Genomic DNA, 20,488 nt, shown 5'->3' with positions numbered 1-20,488 from the left:
ACTGTTCCCTGGACTCCATAGAGGAGGTGGGTGAGAGGAGGATGTTGGCAAAGCTCACATCCATCATGGACAATCCCTCTCACCCACTGCATGACACTGTGGGGTCTTTAAGCAGCTCCTTCAGCAGCAGACTAAGACATCCACCCTGCAAGAAAGAGCGCTATCGCAGGTCCTTCATTCCATCTGCTATAAGACTTTACAACATCAGCATCACTGGCTGATGTTAACATAAACTGGACTATATCATTACCACCCCAAACCATAAAATTTGCACTGACATTCTTGCACTGCACATCTCTGCACTTTTAAACTTTATTTTTATTTTTTCTGTTAAGCCACTTTACCCTCATCTGTCACCCTTGTATATATTGTAAATATTATTACTATTGTTCTATTATTCTTTTATTCTTATCACTATGTCTACTGTTACATAAGCTGCTGTAACAATGTAAATTTCCCCTGGAGTGGGGAGAAATAAAGAACTTTATCTTATCTTATCTTATCGTATAACCACCCAGGTTTGCTAAAGAATCTACAACGATAACCTTTAATTAATGGTACTTAAAGAGGCGTAGCGACCTTTAGTAAACATTCGCGGAACGTTCCCCAAGTGTCCATTGTTTGGTGGGTACTTATTTCGAAAGACACACAACCGGAAATATACCGTTTCTTTGCGTCACGCTTGACAACATAGCTATTTGCCTGGACGACTCGTTTTAAGACAACGCAGCTAACCAGTAGGTGGTCACGAATGTGTCAGGACTCTTTGTAGACGAGCGATATGCATTGAAAACAACAAAGTTTTCCTTCTTCGTTTAATTTGTGCTCACAGAGTCGCTGGAGCTTGTCTCAAAGGCGGAATGAAATGTGCAAGTCGAGCAGGCTAACAAGCTAGCGGCGGTAACGGTACTTTACTGATGTTAAATACTCCGCAGCTGGATGAGCTGGCTAGTGTGAGTGGAACAGCTACGAAGCTAACGATGGCCAATGGGCTGGAATTTGTGCCCAGTTTTTGTAACGACAGACTTAAAGGGGAGTGAATGAAGAGGCATGGAAAGTAACAGGGATGTAATTGCGAGCACGGGGTCTCACGGTTATTTACAGCTGGATACCCACGGTGTAGGATTAGCTTGTTCTCTCCGTGGAATGACGACATTTGCTCCCTTCGCCTGCCTCACAGTACACGGGGGTCGGTGATGCTGTCTGGCCAAATGCCCTGGGTGTCCGAATTGGGACAGAGCAGCCAAACTCCATCATAAATCATGAAAAAGTGCGAGTATCAGCAAATCGACCCGCAGGCACTACCGACGCCCACCCCGACCCCTCCGCCTCACCAGGGCAACGAACCCGGGAAGAAGACGGAGCCGAAAAGACCAAAGAAAAAGTGGGAAGTTTTCCCCGGAAAGAACCGCTTCTACTGCGATGGACGGATCATAGTGGCCCGGCAGAGCGGGGTCCTGCCTCTCACCCTGGGCCTCATCCTCGTCACAAGTGGTTTATTCTTTATATTTGAGTGAGTTAATTTTTCACAGTAGATTTACGGTTCTGTCACTTGATAGTTCAGTAACTGTTCTCATCCAGGGGTATGATGTACGAATTTAGAAATCCAACAGCAGATGAGGCACATCAGCTCTTTGTGTTGACATTTTAGAGAATGATCTTTTGTCTGGTCTATTAGATCTACGCCGAACTGTAGACCAGGTCCAACTTATACATAAAATGTCTATATTGATGTTCTATAAGATCAAACCATTTATTGTTATGCAAATGCACTACAAAGTGTTAGATTTTATCATGTAACCTGGCCATAAAGAAATACTTACCATTCTACATTTGACCCACCATTTGCTCTTGCACTGTTTTCGGTGTGCATTGAAATTCCTATTTATTTGTGCAGCTGTTAAGGTTACATAACATTTTAAATCAAAAAGAGCAATAATAAGGACTAGTGGTTAATAATGGAAATGGCAATCTTGCCGTCACTGTGTAGAGAGACTTGTGTTGTCTCCAGGGATTTAGATGGTGATTAAAAGCTCTGAATGTTAATGAAAACTAGATCCCATGGTAGGTTTATAAAAAGAAAAAAACTAGGGTGGGTTATATGATATGAGACGGGGCACTGTTTCGATCCTCTCCCAGCCTTTGATAGGGTCAGACTGTTGTAATTCATCCTCTCTGCCTGTTGCTGCCCCGTATTACAGCTGTCCCTTCCTGGTCAAACACCTGACCAGCTGCATACCTGTTATTGGAGGAGTCCTCTTTGTTTTTGTGATCATCACCCTGCTCCAGACCAGCTTCACTGACCCTGGCATCCTGCCCAGAGCCACGCCAGACGAGGCTGCAGATATCGAGAAACAGATTGGTAAGTGATAATTGAGCTGCACGTAGCTGTGGTTGTAACTATAGGAACGTTCTTGACTTTGCTACCCAGTAACATTAAATTTTATGGTTTTAAAGTGTTCACTGTTTCCCCCTAGTGAGGTATTTCTGCTGGTTTATGGCTGATAATTTAGACCAGGGGTGTCAAACTCATTTTAGTATAGGGACCACATTCAACCCAATTTGATCTCAAGTGGGCCGGGCTAGTAAAATCATAAGATAATAACGGATACACAACGACAACTTCAACATCATTTACAAATTACAACTTACAGAGTGTCTACAAAGGAACAAAACATTTAGTCACAGGTATCTGGAACTGAAAAATATAATATTTTACTTTAAAAAAGACAAAAATCAAGACCAAAATATTGCAAAAATGAGACAAAATGATGAAAAAGGAGACAAACGACACAAAACAAAAACATGACAAAAACTTAGACCAAAAAGTTACAAACTGACAAAAAAATGGACAAACGAGACAAAAAATGACAAATGCGTGAAACAAAACGACAAAAATTCTACACAAAACAATGAATAAAGCAAAACACAAACTGACAAAAATGAGACAAAAAACACAAGCGAGACAAAAAGATTACACAAATCGACAAAAACGATAAAAACGTGAAAAAAATTATAAAAGTCAAACAACAAAAGCAAGACAAAATATTACAAAAACGAGGCACACAATGAGCAATCTAGTGTTTTACTTTATAATCAAAACAGCTCGTCATGTTCTAGAACTTATTTTAAATTTATAGTTTTACAATTTTACAAATTGCACTTAATGTCTTTTCTGTGATTTCTGCACTTTGACGGCCGGATTGGACCATCTGGTGGAACGGCTTCGGCCCACGGGCTGCATGCTTGGCACCCCTGATTTAGACCGACTTTGGTACCGGCACTCTCCATGAGACCTTTATGTTTCCTAGAGGGGATTTGCCCCTTAAACAGTACTGCTTATATCAAATTTTTTTACTCCACTGAGGAACACGGCGGAGTTATGTGACGATCAGCGTAGGCCAGCTGCCTGCTGATAATCACATGATTGCGATCCTACTACAAATCCACCACTGTGGACTTACCGGGACTTATCCGTTGGAAATGATACAAGGAACAATTGATTAAATTGTAGGGGTGTTTCCGAGTCCCGTCTATTCCCGCCACCCGCTACATATTTAGATCACGCGATTCAGTATCTGTACATAACGTACACATGCATCCTTGGGGAATGATAGAACGACTGAGCATCCTTGACGGAGTACTGCGCTCTCTGAGTGCTTTTCTTGTTTTTGTATGTTACCCTCCACTCAATGGTCTTTAGTCTGTTTTTGCCAATGGTTTATTTTGCTTTCGGACAAACCTCACTGTTGGGATTGAAATACCTCGTCTGGTCCCTTCAGTTAGGTGAAACATAAGGCAAATTCCAATGGAACATTCAAAACTCATGCTGTTGCCAGTTCCTTTTAATGATAATGAACCCATTGACACATCAAAGGTCCTGAGTAGAATTTGCCGTGAGTCAGTGCAATAAATGTCACATTGACTGCTATTAGGGCTATTTTTCTGGAAGCAAGGTGTCCTGCTGCCGTCTAAATTTGGACTTAAAAGATTTGTTGTCCCTTTGAAAAGGTTTTGTAGAGATTCCTTTACTCCAGTCTGTCTTTTTTGCATTCCAGACCTGTTCAAAGCGCTCCATCATTTATGTTAACTGTCAGCTTAATGTCTTGCCAACATTATCTTTCCTTTCCATACGGTTTGCTTCGATTTAATGATCCTCAGTGTATAAAATTGGCTTCATGTGCACCTTGGAAACTCCTACACATGACCAAAGTTTAGGCAGTGGTGATGTAAGATGTTCATATTATCCAACTGTACTGCTGTTGCTTCAGTTATTTTTGAAACAAATATTCTGGCATAAGTACTGAACATTTACCCAGCATCTCATTTCTTAGTAAAAATTGTCTACATGATGCTGGACTCTCTTAACAAGCATCTTAGGCCTAATTAAAATTCTACTAATAAGCACAGAGCTTGTGTAAATAGTGAAATTTCAAATGCCCTTGTAACCTAGAATCATATTCCAATTACATACTAATTCTAAGCAGGTTTTGGGTACATTTTTGTTGCATTGAGATGTATCAGTTGTTTGCACTGCATTGATTTCATGTGCGCGGAGTACACAAGTGTGCAGAGGTCATTAGTAAATGATACATGCAGTATGCAACCTTTTTTTATACATTTCTTTACAGTGGAAGTTTTAGCATCTAGTAGCAGAAGATGCTATTCATTGATAATGAGTACATTCTGTTCAGCGGAGCCACTTTCAGGCTGCTAGTGTTGTGCAGGCTGATTCATTGGACCGCTTAATGGAACTCAGACATTGCTCATGGCACACCTGTGCTTTGACCGCGTGACAGTCAAAATGTTGGTTGTAAAATTAGTAAAAATGAGTAGGATTTTGAGGGAATATGTTTTATCTTATTGTTTATACAGCTGCATGAGGTTTGAGGCCTAATAATGCAAACGAACCACAATTTTGGAAATCCTCAAAAAAGAAAGCCATTTTTGTTGTCAGAACACTTTAATTGATGTGACATTGATAATATGTAAGAAACTGTTCTACCTGAACCTCCTAAGAGGACGTAGATGGAGTTTATTTCAGTCAGTCTTAAGTCTGCATGATGCAAATGAGGTTTGCAACTAGAAGCGAGGCATGAATGACAGGCAAATGTTGGTCTGAACATGTCATTTCTGTCTTATCAGACGTGTGATCAGGTCGATACTGGATGATGACACTATTAGGTCATCATAGGGCTGAGCAATGTAGCTAAAAATTTTATCATGATGAAATGTTGAATTTTCGTCAGTATTGATAATTACTAATTTTTAATGTCTTCTTTTGAATTATGACTAAAAGAAAAAAAGATTTAGTTTGAATTTAACCACCTTTCCTTGAATTAAGCACTGTAGCCTAATTATGAAGATCATTTTAATCTTAACGCAACAATGAAGAACTCTCACAAATAAATTCATTTCTACATTAATAAATAAGAAAAGCATGCAGAGAGCGCAGTACTCCACCAAGGCTGCTCAGTCATATCATTTCCGATGGCTGAAATCTTAAAAAAATTTGTGGCAGAAATCACGGTACCATAGAATGTGGCCATTTAATATAGAGGTACTCACCAACAAAATGACGTGGTGCTGAGCACAGGCGCGTGTTGTGAATGTGATCATTATGTATGGATACCGAATCGCGTGATCTAAATATATAGCGGACGGTGGGGATTGATGGGACTCGGAAAGACCCCCGAGTTCTGATATGACTGCTGTCGATTAGTAGTAGGATCGCAATCGTGTGATCGTCAGCAGGCAGCTGACACAAGTAGTGTTCACTTGTTGTCATAGTTACAGCGATGCTGTGCTGCTGTCTCGCAATGATGCAGAAATGTTTAACAAATCTGTGGATCCAGACTATAATCCACATCACTGCCAAAATCTAATCAGCTGGTCCATGTGTCATTTCTGACCTTCCCTGAAAATTTCATCCAAATCTGTTTTTGAGTAATGTTGGTAACAGACAGGCAGACAAGCGTATGCCGATTGTCACATAAAAAAATAAGGAAAAGAATTCCTTGCACCTTGACAACTGCTGGTTCCTGCTGGCTACAGCCTCCACCAGGGGAGATCTGCTGCGGGTGTGGACGAGGCTGAGGAGAGGCTCAGGTGGCTGCGGACTAGTGTGCCCCAGGAGACCTGCACAAAAGCCACAGGGAGGTTGATGGACAGTGATGGGACTCTACTATCAAGGGAGATGACAGGTTGTTTATGAGCGAGAGTGGGAGCATGCTTGAGGCTTGTTCATGGACCCAAACTTTGCATTTTCACCATGTGTGGTCATGGTGGTTTGCATGTGACGCACTGAAGTGAATATATCAAAAAATTTTCCTGTTGATTTTGATAACGTGCCTATTGCTGGTGCATATTGGTGTCGTTTCGTCTTCCAGGTCATACAAATGCTGCGCCAATACAAAAAGTTCAGACAGCACAATAGTCTGGTTTGATAAAATTGGCACAAGGTCAGTCATAAATTTCACAGGTCACACGAGAGGACAGCCTTGCTAGTTGTGTGCAGAAACGGGACGCTGTCACAGAAAGCAAGAGAAGTGTTGAAGATGCGGCATCAGTTTTTGTGAATTCTAATATAGTACATGGGATAGAACCAACTGTTGTTGTCACCGACACCGAATTATGGTCTTGATGCCTTGTCTTTCTGGTCAGGCTGATATCCTGTAGTTGAAACCTGAGATTAGATCGATAAAGGTGTTAGTTGTCATACCTCAGTGATGCAGTCAGACTGAGTTTCATCAGTGAAACAAGTAGGACCAAGACATAGCAATGGCAACAACTGTGACTAGCTTAGCGGCTTTCATTGCATTTTCTTTGTCATTCAGGACAGTGAACTAAACATGTCCAGAATTGGGACTGTTGTTGCATTTGCTCTGGAGACTGTAATATGCATTTGTCACTATATTCTGCTGTTTTATAAACGAAGTGATTCATTGATGAGTCAAGAAAAAATCTGCAGGTTGACAAAAAATAATAATTTCAACCCTGCATGAGAGTGCAAGAAATATTAGTCAAATACTCTCAGCCACACATTCCTGAGAAGATGTCTAGCTGGGTAAAATAAAAAGGAGCAACTGTGTGAGTGGGGCAGGAGTGTGTAGAGGCTTTAAAGTCGACAGCATTTAAAGAATAAATCGTGTTTCTATTTTCCTTTCTCTCCTCTGTAGACAACACTGGAAACACCAGCTATCGGCCTCCACCACGCACTAAAGAAGTCCTCATCAACCAGCAGGTGGTCAAGCTCAAGTATTGCTTCACCTGCAAGATGTTCCGGCCTCCACGCACCTCCCACTGCAGCCTGTGTGACAACTGTGTGGGTGAGCTGCGAACACACATTGACACTGTGACATTTACCAGCCATAAATAATGAAAAGAGGCTTCATAGGGACACAAGCTACCATCCATTCCATTACTCTAGATTATTTCCGATACTGTTTGAGTTTTCATTTGGATTCTCTTTATTTCACTGTGACTTCTACGTTTATCTTTTAGAGAGATTCGACCATCACTGCCCCTGGGTGGGCAACTGCGTAGGGAAACGCAACTACCGTTTCTTCTACACCTTCATCGTGTCGCTCTCCTTCCTGACAGCTTTCATCTTCGGCTGTGTAACCACACATCTAGCACTGAGTACGTGCTTTTGTTTTGTTTTATATTTGGAAACCAGTCAGGAATCGTTGCGTTGACTCATAAAGCACCTGATAGTAGGTGTAAAAACTACATTGGAACTGTTATTTGTGAAATCCTAACAACTTTTTTTTTCATTTTAATAGCATGCAAGCATAGTTGTAGTCTTGTGACACATGATAGTTCTTTCCTATCTTTTCAGGGGCTCAAGGCGGGAAAGGTCTGGTGTTTGCTCTTCAAGAGAGTCCTGGCAGATATCCTTTTCTAACATGTACACAGCCGTTCAAAAGTTTGGGGTCACCCAGACAATTTCATGTTTTCCATGAAAACTCACACTTTCATTCATGTGCCAACATAATTTCACAAGGGTTTTCTAATCATGAATTAGCCTTTCAACACGATTAGCTAACACAATGTAGCATTAGAACACAGGAGTGATGGTTGCTGGAAATGTTCCTCTGTACCCCTATGGAGATATTCCATTAAAAATCAGCTGTTTCCAGCTGGAATAGTCATTTACCACATTAACAAGGTCTGGACTGTATTTGTGATTAATTTAATGTCATCTTCATAGAAAAAAAAGCTTTTCTTTCAAAAAATAAGGACATTTCTAAGTGACCCCAAACTTTTGAACGGTAGCGCATGTTTAAGATTTCTTCAGCAAAATAACAGTTATTATTTATTATCTTTACTCTTCCTATTTTGGCTAGATGACATATTAAATTAAATTGATAAATTCAAATATTTGTTTTTTCACTATGTGAAACATACCTGAATTACATTCTCTGCTGTCTAAACTTGAGCAGGGCCAACGTATAGAAAGAGTTCTCCGGAGTCAGGACAATAACGTAAGTTGTCGTTTCCTTGGAGACAACTAGTGGCACCGATAATGAAATGAGGCTGAAGAAAGTGTCTGTAGTCATTTGATAAGTCTGTCTTTCTCTTTTTTTGGATTGCATTTTTTGCCAATTCTAAAATAGCAACTTTTCCTCTAGGGATCTCTGGCATTGAATCAGACCTTTTATCAATCCAAGGGACATGCATGCCTATTTGTGATTGGCCAGTCTGTCATAGACTGGGTTTTATATGTACTGTAAACAGAGCCCAGTGGAGGTGCACAAGTCAAGTTTTTTTCCCAAACGACTAGAATTAGAATATACTGAATTGTTAGTGGAATTTTTTCCCATTGAGGCCAGAACATACTCTGTAAATGTGAATGCTATAAATTTAATCCCACCCAAAAACACTTTTGACCCTGTCATACCTTGACTCAACTTTCACTGCAGTGGAGCTGGTGATATGCTTCTTCTCAGTCTGGTCCATCTTGGGCCTCTCAGGCTTCCATACATACCTGGTGGCTTCCAATCTAACCACTAACGAAGACGTGAGTACCACCTTGTGTTGGATGTTGTGGCAGATTAAAGTTTTGCGACATTTTTACACTTTGTGCTTGCATGTTTGTTTTGGAATGTCTGCAAAATCCAAGGAAAAATACTGCTCATTAAATAGAAGTTTTGATTTAATAATCCTTAGTGGTACAGGAAAAACACAAACGCTTGCAAATATTCCTATTTTTGTGTTTACATTGTGAACAAATGCTAAGTTAAGGACGTTCTTCAAACACAGAATACTACTGTGTTTGGTGAAAAAAGGCTGCAAAATCTTGCAAAATTCAATAACCAGTGTATTTTTTGTCAGATCAAAGGTTCCTGGTCAGGAAAGAGTGGTGAAGATGTCACCAACCCATACAGTCATAAAAACATCTTTATCAACTGCTGTTCTGTGCTGTGTGCACCCATGCCACCCAGGTTAGTCCTATACCTGACACACCTTATGAATTACTGCAAGAATCTCCACATGATTAAAATCTCAGCAGGGAGTTTCTTTAATAGTGGTCATTTCAAGTCCCGAGAGATGTCCATGTAAAAAAAATAACGCTTGTCTTGCATCCCGCATATACAGGGGGTCCTCGACTTACGTTGGAGTTCTTTTTCTACGAATCGACGTAAGTCGATTTTTGCCATAAGTTGGAACTCTTGCAAAAATGTAAAAAGTCCTTACGTGCGTCACAATAATGATCAGTTCTTCCGAAAAGTCATGAATAACAAAGACTTTCATGCATGTATGCGTTATTTTACAAGAAGATAACAGATTATGTTGCAGTGTTTTTACAACTTGAGCATTTTATTATACCTAACTTCACTTCCACGGAGATGGCTTTCCTTGTCTTTCAAGCACTGCCATCAGAAGAGTCTGACTTATGCTTGGGAGCCATAATGAAGGGCAAAAAGTTAGCGAGTGTAGCACAATCCAAGGTGGCATATAACCGGTGAATGTAAACGAAGCCATCTTGACGATGTATTCGTCTGCTCCGCTTGTCAACTAGTTCCACGTAACCAGTTCCGACGTAACAACAAAACGCCATACGTCGTAAAACGAGGACCCGCCCGTAACCAGTTCTGATGTAATGACGAAACACCGTAGGTCGAGGACGTCGTACACTGAGGAACCCCTGTAATTAACTGATCTCTGGACTGTTATTTTTGAATGCATGTTTGTTATTCAAATATACGTATATAATTAAAGAGGCTATATTTGATACTTTTGTAGTAACCATGAATCAAATCAAAGTGTGAAACTATGAAGTATTGTGCTCTATTAGCGCTACAACAAGTTGTCGCACCACAGTCTCCATTTTCTTTACATCTGTTTCCCCTCCTGTTTCAGCTTGATCGACAGACGAGGTTTCCTACCTGCAGATGAGTCTGCCCAGACTGGCGGCACGGACATCGAGCTGCCCACTCTGGCCACTAAAAGCGAGATAAACGTGGTAGGAGGACCTTCTCAACTGGCTTTTGACTTGCAAGAAATCCCATATTCTGTGCCTGCACCCCCCAACTCCCACCAAAACTCTTCCTCTGCCTGAGAGAAGCCTTGTTGCGTGCTGTAACCCCAACCCAGCATCTGTCTGCTGCCTGTTGTTAACTGTTGTGTAAGGGTTTATCCCACCGTGTGTCTTATTTACACTACAGAGTGAAAAACGTAGTTGACTAAAAGGTAAAGGAATAGTTCAACACTTTGCTTCCATGGAATGAGGCAGGAGATTAAAGCTAGCAGTATCTATTTAAGTCTGCTAACGTTAACCATACAAGCTACTGGTCCCATCCGACCAAGTAACACTGTAGTAAGAAGCGTAAGAGTGTTTTACTATTTATGACTTTAGCATCTTATTTGTGAGAGGAAGATTGTGTTGTTTCTGTAGTATTAAAATCAGTGTCGTCAGATGTGATGAGTTGAACAGTCGGCACTTCTGAACTGTTCACCCTTGTTTACCTCAAGGAAATCGTATTTTTCTTTTAATATATCTACTAGAAATACTATATTTTTTATGTTTTTTTATTTTTTTATCACCTTTTATCACCATCTATACCTCAGTATTTAGTTCCTGTGTAGTACTGTATTCCTGCTCAGGGAGTTTTCATAGCAGCAGTTTAAAGAAATAAAGACTTGGAATATGTTTCGTAGCTCGACTTGGTCGTCCTATGCCTCACAGAGCATCTGTCTTTTTGTTCTCCCATCAGCACGGGATATAAGAGGATACCAGGAGAGTTGTACAGAAACGTTTGTTTACAAGACATAGCTGCGAATGAGACGCAGTTGCAGTCTGAGCCACAATGTGCTCATATTAAGTAGAGGTGTAGCTGCTGTTCGGCATTTAGGAACACAGACGGTTTCTTTTGTTTACACTAAAAAACTGATATATTTTTTTAGGTATATGTGTGGAATGAAATGAAAGCCAGTTGAAGCTGAAGTCAGTGTTTTAGTTTTCGATTTATTGAGGTATTGATTTGTTGAGCATGAAAAAATTTCTTTTTTAGCTTCAGCTGTTGGAGGAAGGCCTTTGTTTTAATCGTGTTGTTAGCTTCTTCCTCTTTTTATGTTTATCTAGATATAGAATTTTAAAGTGCCAAATTATTTGTGACAAATGAATCTCCTCACTTCCCACTTTTCCTTCATGTCTTTATTCCATTTTTTATTCGTCATTTTTCAATGCATTTTCTACTTTGTCAGTATCTGAAATGTATCGGAAATTAAATTTTTCTCCATGCAGTTCATCATCTCCGTGTTCTCATTTTTCATTGTTTTGTTTGTCCATCCTGTTGATTTGCATTTGGAGTATCATTATAGGTAAAACATCCCAGCATCGGTACGATCCCTGTGTGTCTGTTCGTCAGTCCTGACTCACTGTTCTGTATATGGTGTGTCTCTGTGCCTGCCACCGACACTAGGAGGAGAAATGTCTGGACTTTGCTGTGACCTGCAGTGGCTGATTAGCTGCTGTTAGAGCAGGAAAAGCGAGGCTTGAGCTTGGTAAGCCTGTTTAGAGAAAGGGAGAGTAAGTGCAGACTGTCTGTACCCGCTGCTGTCTTTGCATGTCCCCTGGCTGACTGCTGAACTCCTGCATGGCTTTATTCATGCGCTGCCATGTCCAATGAATAATTGAACACAGTATAGGGCGTGCTGTATGTCAAATGAATTCACAATGTAGAAGTGTGTAGATATGACTCAAACAAATCCACATTACCATTGTTATGTAAATCTGACCTTTTCATGCCTCAGATTTGCAATGACTTGTTTTAAAAGTCAGTTTAAAAAAAAAAATCTGAAACCACCATAGGACAGGAAAACTAAACCCACCAAATAAATAGATAAATACTTCTATGTGGGTTAAATTCATTATAAGATTTCATCGTCAAAATAATGAGAACATATTAACTAGTTAATTAGGAGGACACTCATTCAGAGGTACATGAAGCTGTAATCAAAGCGATTTAATCACTGATACCCTATTGCATTAAGTTATTAGCACGACATCTTTGCCTTTTGAACTCAAGTATATAGATGTCTAACCAGTGGATACAAACTAGAATTTGTTAAAAGATTAACAGGCTTAGCAGTTAATCTTTTAAATTTGAAAACAAAAAGTGTACCAAGGCTTCATGCTGTTAAAATTCATCCATTAATCACACACTGTTTTGTAGCCTAAAGCATAAACACATTTGGAAATTAATTCAAGTGAAAAACAAGAGTTTACAGCTGTGCTAATGTTTCTTATATTGGAAAAACTGAACTGTGTTGCTCATGGTGCTAAAAATTATCATCCAGCTGCAGTTTCACTTAGTTAAATGGAGTTTTATTGTGTCTGAGGGTTGATCTGATAGCTTTCCACTGCAGGATGTCGGGATAAGGTGGTGTAAATTCCTATAGGAACGGCCACAATGACTTTTTAGGCCTTCTGTCTCCATTGCTTTGCAGGATCAGACTGCAAAATCAACTTGGAGTGCATCAAACAAAGACAAATGGTAGATACTGGACTCCAGATTTATGAGCATGTAGGAAACAGAACAAGTGTTATGGTAAACTTTATGGTGAATTAGAAAGAACAAGACAGCTGCTTGATCGGCAAGGAGAGAGCAGAAGAAATTGCGCTCATGGTCCTCTCTGAATTTAACCAACCACTAACAGGTGCCACGATGAAGAGATAATCAGTGTTATCCACTTCACCTGTCAGTGGTCAGAATGTTTTGCCTGATCAGTGTAGATTCACCAGTCAAATCTGATAAAAACTGATTAGAAAGTTTGGTCATATTGTGTCAAAATAAGGTTTAGAAAGCATTTTTCTCAGCAAGTTATACCTACAATACATTTATAGAGGACTGTCACAAAAGTCACTTGCAGCAGTGCAACAGCACCATTGGCTGGATACTTCTCAGCACAGCCCTTATAAAACAGATGATTGGCTTTTTGGTGGGAGAGGCAGGACACGTGTCATTAATGCCAAAATTCTCCATAGATTTCTATGCAGGATTCTTTAGGTGGTGAGTCTCTTCCTTACAACACCCAGAAGCCCACACAGCAGCAGATAAATAGCTTCCCAGGAGTAGATGCTTTCCCCCCCTGAAAATGACACTAAAAGAGGTTTTACAGGAGCGAGTCTTGTGGTAGGAAAACATGCCAAGGTTCAGGCTGTCTTAGAACAGCCCACAAGTTCCTTCAGTGGAAAACAGCTCATTGTGTCAGTTTTATGACCCACAACTTTTAGTGTTTTGGTCTCATTCAGCTTGACAGTACGTGTGACCCTTTCAGTTTTTCAGATCAGATGGCTACCGTAACTGATAAATTCTGTATTCATAGTGACTGCTAAAATGAGAACTAACAGTAAAATTTCGAGACAACAGGTGTTTTTCTGTATCTAGGTCTGCTTTAGTTTATTTAGTATCTTCCAGCTGCAGAGCTCTGTTTTAACTGTAATGTGAGATATAAAAACAAACACAGTGAAAGCTTATATTACTAAGATCTGAAGAATTTCCGTATTTAAAGTGACTAACATCTATGGTTAGAAATTAATTAATATGAGCATTAGTTTGTTTACTTTTGCTGTTATTAGCAGCACAGTTATTGCATTTGTCAATTAAAATGAACACAACCATTTGAATAAGACCTACAAAAACTGGACAGGGCATTTCTTCAATAGGGAATCATCTCCTCCTTTAATATTGCTGATAAATACAACAGTCAACAGTAAATAACTTCAATGTTCATAAGATGAGCAGAACCCTTGAGACGTCTCTCTTATATCCACATCAGTAATAGATTGTTTTATAATACAGAATGAATAAATGGACTGTAATCCATTTTGCAAACCAATTTGTATGATGAATTAAAACTCTTCATGGAAGCTATGACACCATGGGATTGTGAAAAAAACGGAATGCATGAGACACCATTTACATCAGCTGCTTGCTATGTCAGCTTGTAAATGGCCACCATGAAAAAGTCTCCTGTGAAGCTTAATAGTTACCAACCAGAGCTCTCACTTCACAGGTGAACTGACACGTGCTAATACAGTGTCACTGTGGTCCATTGTGGCTATATCAGAGCACGGAATGATGTGTACCAAGTTTATTTCAAGGTATTGAATAATTGGTTATTGAGTAATAAATCAGCAGATTATCAATTAAGAAAACTGTTCAAAGTTTACCTTTCTACTGGAAAGTATAGGATCCTGTGCTTTTAGAGCTTAACCATGGATGTACCATGAACTGTATTAAAAAAAGGATGAAGTGACTGGCTCTGAAAAGTGAAGCCAACACCAATACTTAGACCAATAAGCACAGCTAGGATCCAAAAAGCTCTGGCTCCCATAGACCCCTGTTCAAAAATCACCATGAAAAGCTAAGCCAATTCATTTGTACCTGAGCTAATCAAATATAAAATCTGATTCCAGAAGTGTAATATGCATGTATCTGCAAGTCTATGGCATGAAACAGGGTCTCCTGCAACAGATCACATGTGCAGCTTTGCTTTCGCTCTCAGCTGACCTTTGATTTATCCTGCACAGCTGTTGCTTTATTCACTGCGGAGATTTAACACCCTGCTGTGCGTCCTGCTGACTTCACTGGCTTTTCTCTTCACCTCTCGTCTTCCTTTGTACTCTCCCCTCCCTCAGTGCACACAGGGAACTAAAGGTCTACTAGAGTCGGCTGCTCTCCCTCCACTCCTGTCCACGTCGTGTCCTCAGGGGAAACCTCAGACAGCTCATCCCTGCCCAGACAGCAGCCCCACGGTGAACTCTGAGCCCTCACCGGAGCTCTCCACAGGCTGCGGGGCCCACCATACAGCCAGCTCGCATGGGGATGCCTCTCCTCCACGTCACACCAAGACTCGCTCAAAGAAATGCAAAAGAGCGGCTTTGCATATTCCCAACCCCGCCTTCGACGCCCCCGTTTCCCCTACCTCTCCGGACACCGGCCCCGGCTCCAAAGCCAGGGGTCACAAAGGGGCCAGCTTCGCCCCGTTGCACTGACTGACTTGAATAGCAGCTTTCTCAAGTGAAAACACACATTGTTCGAAGCTTGCATGCTGTAACAGTCAGATCCAAGTGAATTTTCTTTATTGCTGTTGGTTCTGTGAGAGCCCTGGGTCTGGTCATTGAATATGACAATCACAGATACGTTCCCATGTGATGAGTCCGCAGTGGAAATAGGAACACTGAGGCAGGTTGAGTGAAGATTATTCTGGATGCAAATTAGCCTTTGGTGTAGAGCAGAAAGCACATGAAAAGGTCCAATCTTTAAGCGCTGTGATAGAGCCATATATGTTTTTCTGATGATTCTCGTGTAAAACATGAAATTTACCAGCATGTCAGATTCACCAAATACAGTGGCTTTGATGTATCAGCTTGAAAAGCTTTCTATGGAGGGCTAAAACTCTGAATTATATGCATCTATAAAGAGAAAAGTTGCTCTTAAAGGGAAAATCCATCCAAAATATAGAAATTACATATGTCCATTCTCCGTTTATGCTGTGAGTTGGAGCCAGGTTTTCCTTAAGCTGAACAGCAGACAGCACTGATAGCATCATCCTGAGATGTATAGGCGGTTAATAATGGAACAAGTCATGGGACTCATAGGGAATTTTCAGGGACGTATGCTGCAGACATTTAGTTCTAGACTCTGCACTCAAAGCAAACTCCTGTGGATGTAGAGAGGGGTGATAAATAGAAAGACAGACATTTTTTGGCAGGATGGTGGTCCATCACACGCCTCTAGAACACCTTCTAGATACTTCTAGTAGAATCTACAAACAGTAGTAATATTGGCACCTGATGGTATTTAGTGTATTATGCTTCCAGCAGATACCCAAAATGGATTAATTAAAGGTTATATATAATAAACTTGGGGAAATATTAATACAATATTTGGAATTTTGTTGCCCCCACCATGGCTTGCCAGTTGACAGAGAGGTTTTTTAGTAATCTTATTAACTTTTACATTTCCATTAAGTAGGAGGCTCTGGGAGTCTCTGTCCAGCATCATCCTCTGTTACACCTAACAGACTAACATTATCTACTGTCAGCTGTAACATTCAACCTTCTAAGATCTAAGTGATGGTCTCCTTTACAAACTGTATATTGTACATAGACCCATTTGCTTGATAAAACAGTTTTTTAGCATCTGTCTTCTTGCAGTCCAAACCATTCCCTCTGTATTTGTGCCGCAGCACAGCGCCGCTCTGACTAGACATCATTAACACATGTTCTATTAACATTTTCTAACTGTTTGGGGTTCCGTAACGCAAGTACTGACTTGAAACTGAAACAGAACCTCAATGGCATTAATTGTGCTAATGAACAAATCTCTGATGACACACCTCTTTGTGTTCATCAGTGTGAAACGAGCAATCTAAGACAAGTTTGTACAGTCATACAAAGGGAGTCTGGTAAATTTAACTTAGAACAAACTTTCAAGGACATAGTGAGGGGACTTTAGGATGAGAATAAGATAATATTCTCGAATGAAACCCTTTTTCCAAAATGTGGTATTTCAACACAGTGTATATGAGTCAACCAGAACTCTGTTCATTCCTGTGGAAACCCAAGTTTTCTCCAGTATTTTCGCAAAACATGTCCTTCTGTTTATTTCTGGTTAGAAACTCACCTTGACTGGTAAGTTAGCTACCTTGTGGTGACACTGTGTGAAAAATGAATTAGCTGACAGGCTAACAAGCTCTTCAGTTGCTTGACTATGTTGATAAATTATGTGAATGTGTAATTAAAAAGGAAGTTTAATTAGTTTAACACATGCCAGCTCATACTTCCTGTAACAAAATGGTTCATAAACCGGCTACACAGCTAGCAAAACAACCTCTTTACTTGTTTCATCATCCTCCCATGTCTGCAAGAGTCCAAATGCTGACTGAGATTTGTGTCCATGCACGACGTCCTGCAATGATAGGGAAATAGTTTGCATGTTCGGCAGTAGTGTGTATGCAGGGAGTAGGTAGATATGATTTACTGTAGGTGTATGTCCTCCAAGTGGACAGTAAAGTACTATAACAGCAACAACTTTGCATCTATTGTGTCCACAGCTGAGTATAATCAAGATTTAACGTATTACTCTAAAATCGTCCTTTGGGTTTTGGTCTGGCAGCCCCTTTAAGATTCAAGCACACTGAAACTACCACTCAGTGCATTTTTATTTTGCTTTCATCTTTCAATATGTCACCCATCTGGAACTTTCAAAAGAAAGTTGAACGGGCACTTTGAGTTCAGTAAATTTCAATATTCAACCGCCGAAAGAGTCATCAATGTCATTATCAAATCTTGATGCAACACAGCTGTCTTTGGTTGGAGGTGTTGACTTTATGAAATGTGATTTTTGTGTGGATTTTCCCTTTAACCTTTGCACGAACAGCACAGTGGGTTAAATGTGTATCAGTTGTGTTGGTGTGTACTGTTGTTCAGATTTCCGTGCTAGAATAATGGCAGCAAATGCAACTGCATGGTAATGACTAAAGGTGTATTTTATGATATATTTTGTTAATTTACATGACGGTAGAACACCTTCAGTATCTCCTTTATGTAGGAAAGCAGTGTTTTGTTTTCCAGAGCTGAAGTAGAATTACTGACTCCTGTTTGTATTATCATCACTGTCACTCTGATTTCAAGCTTCCTTTCAGACGCCTACAACCTGCTCACACTTTGTCTCAGCAGCAGCAATACCTTTTCTGTCCTCCTTTTTCTTGAACTTGTTTTTCTTTGTACGCTTTGACAAATCTAAGTCGTGTCCGAACGGTGGATGTGTTGGTTCGTTCTCAGGTGGAAAGCTGTAGGTTAGGTATTCAATATGCAAGTTCTCTGTGTCTATCATGTTCATCCACATCGTGAGCTGATGGCAATAGCTGCACAAAAATGCAATGATCCCAACAATCATCTCTGTGCACTAATACGTAGGCACACACTGTCTGTCTGTAGCTCCCCTGAATAGTGTTTCACTTTGTGTGCAGCGTTTGCTGTGTCAGAAATCATCCCAGCACATTCTGTGACACCGGTGAGAGTGAATGCAAGCAATGCATTTATGAGGAGTTTGTATTTGTACGAAATGTAAGGCTGTGTAAGCCAATGCTCCTGTCAAAAATAAAGGAAAGGAAATTAAACTCAGTGAAGGGAAGTTTGTTTTTTGCCACTGAGGTGCTGCAGTTCACCACAAGATGGCAGCGATGCCCCACGAACATGAGCTGCAGTCAGTTATTCCATTCACAGTGAACTCAATACTCTCTCTCTTCTGTTCTCACGTCTCAGCCAGAACATCCTCCTAATACTTTGCTCTTGTTTATCTCCCTCTTGTCCTTTGTAATTACTTCATGTCAAATAAAAGGACAATACGGGACCAGTCTTATTCCTCAACAGTGTAACAGAAAATAAAGTAAAAATACAGAGTCTGGTTGTTTGTTCAGTCACTCACAGTGAAACAGGTTTAGTGAAATGATGCCTGAAAGCCAAACTGTACCCAGACAGGTGTTTGAAAAGTTGAGTGAAGTGGTGCAGAGTCTGCAGAGAGAGATGGATGTGTGGTCTTTTGGTTGCTAGACTGAATTCCACAGCTGACTGTGAGATGTAAGAAACTGGTGAATGAATTGTTTTCTCCCCTTCGTCAGAAACTTCCACTGACCGACACTGTAGAAGCCATAATTTATGTGCTGAAGCAGCTTTCAGTAGATAGGCGGCAGAAAATATAAACAAATACATGAGTAAATCAAAAATAATGATGAAATTGAATTAATGAACTTCCATTCCGATGATGCTACATGATTCGTCTGCAAAAATTTGTGACAATGCAATTTTTCAAACACATTCTCGTCTGCTTCAGTCCGGTAAGAAGCACTTCAACACTCAAATCAGGAAACCTGTTATTTAAAATAGCCAAAAGTGTTCTAATTTTGGCGGGTAACAGCCTACAGATACCAGGTCGAATTTTAAGGTTTCCAGTGCTTTAATGTGTCCAACTGAATGCTGAAAACAAGTGAAAATCAATAGAAAGAGTGAGCATTCTCACCAAAATCAGCTACTGAGATCCATAGCAGGAAGATTTCAGCCATCATTTCCCTGCTTATGGTGTTTTTCACTGGCTCATTTTTCTGCTAAAGTCTCTAGACTTTTTATTCCAAAGACTGATGTCTGGGAACTTTCCTGGGAACTAAAACTTTCTTCATCCCTTCGTATTCATTACAGTAAAACAGATCAGCCGGTTGACATATCAAACACTGACTTTTTACTACAAACAGAACAGGTTTGAAAGCAAAACTGCATTTACCAGCCTCAAATATATATTTGAGCAAATGAAAAAAATTGTGATGAAAATATGTTTCCACAGATTTGGCTTGTAAATTCAAAAACTTTGTTGGTATTGACTAAAATCCTGTGAAGTAAGACACACCTCTTTTGGCCTGTATCGATGAGAGTGAAAGCTTACCAATGAGAAAGGGAGTCATGAAGAAGACAGAAAATCAATGCACAGTTTACACATGACTTTTAGTTTAGTAGCAGAAGGTTTTGACTGAATTGTTGAACAAAAGCAGTCAACGTTCATCAGTTCACACCCAACATCCTCACGGATGCTAAGATGGAAGTTGTGTGTGTTATGAGTTTGTGTGGTGTCTTGCCCAGTTTTGGTGGCCATATGTTTGTGAGGGGACTTTTTAATTCATGAGTGACCACAGTGAAGGAAATAATGCTTAAAACACATTGATCAGTTCACTTGAGTTTTGTGTCTTGTATTTTTGGCCATTTCAAACTTGTTTTGTGGCTTTGTGACTGCAAATTTGTGTTGTTTTGCTGTTTTTCCATATGTGTCTGTGATCACTGTTGGGACACTGGTTGATTAGGCTGAGTGGCTACAGCTGCTGCATCCGACGCACCTGCTGGACTGATTGGTGACACTCCTTTAAAAGACAGACTCTTGAGCTGTTCAGATGGGCTCTGACTTCAGAGAACTGCACATCATATTTC

General features: G+C 40.2%; 1 protein-coding gene across 2 annotated transcripts; it reads left to right on the top strand.

Moving 5' to 3' along the window:
* Window positions 1-673: 673 nt before the first annotated feature.
* On the top strand, window positions 674-18,640 carry zdhhc18b (zinc finger DHHC-type palmitoyltransferase 18b). Of its 2 annotated transcripts, XM_035955756.2 has the most exons (10): window positions 675-1,513; window positions 2,202-2,362; window positions 7,179-7,328; window positions 7,504-7,641; window positions 7,841-7,892; window positions 8,920-9,022; window positions 9,337-9,446; window positions 10,366-10,468; window positions 11,928-12,009; window positions 15,149-15,287. In XM_035955756.2, exons 1-9 carry the CDS (start codon window positions 1,263-1,265, stop codon window positions 11,967-11,969), a joined length of 1,110 nt encoding a protein of 369 aa, XP_035811649.1. In that variant the 5' UTR covers window positions 675-1,262; the 3' UTR covers window positions 11,970-12,009; window positions 15,149-15,287. The 2 variants fall into 2 exon arrangements, with proteins under 2 accessions (XP_023142806.1, XP_035811649.1); XM_023287038.3 differs by lacking the exon at window positions 11,928-12,009 and having other exon boundaries at window positions 674-1,513; window positions 15,149-18,640.
* Window positions 18,641-20,488: the final 1,848 nt, after the last annotated feature.

This window comes from Amphiprion ocellaris, chromosome 15 (genome assembly GCF_022539595.1).
Source record: "Amphiprion ocellaris isolate individual 3 ecotype Okinawa chromosome 15, ASM2253959v1, whole genome shotgun sequence".
NCBI lineage: Eukaryota > Metazoa > Chordata > Actinopteri > Pomacentridae > Amphiprion > Amphiprion ocellaris.
The sequence above is the reverse complement of the archived record's forward strand: the minus strand, read 5'-3'. Positions and strand labels throughout refer to the sequence as shown.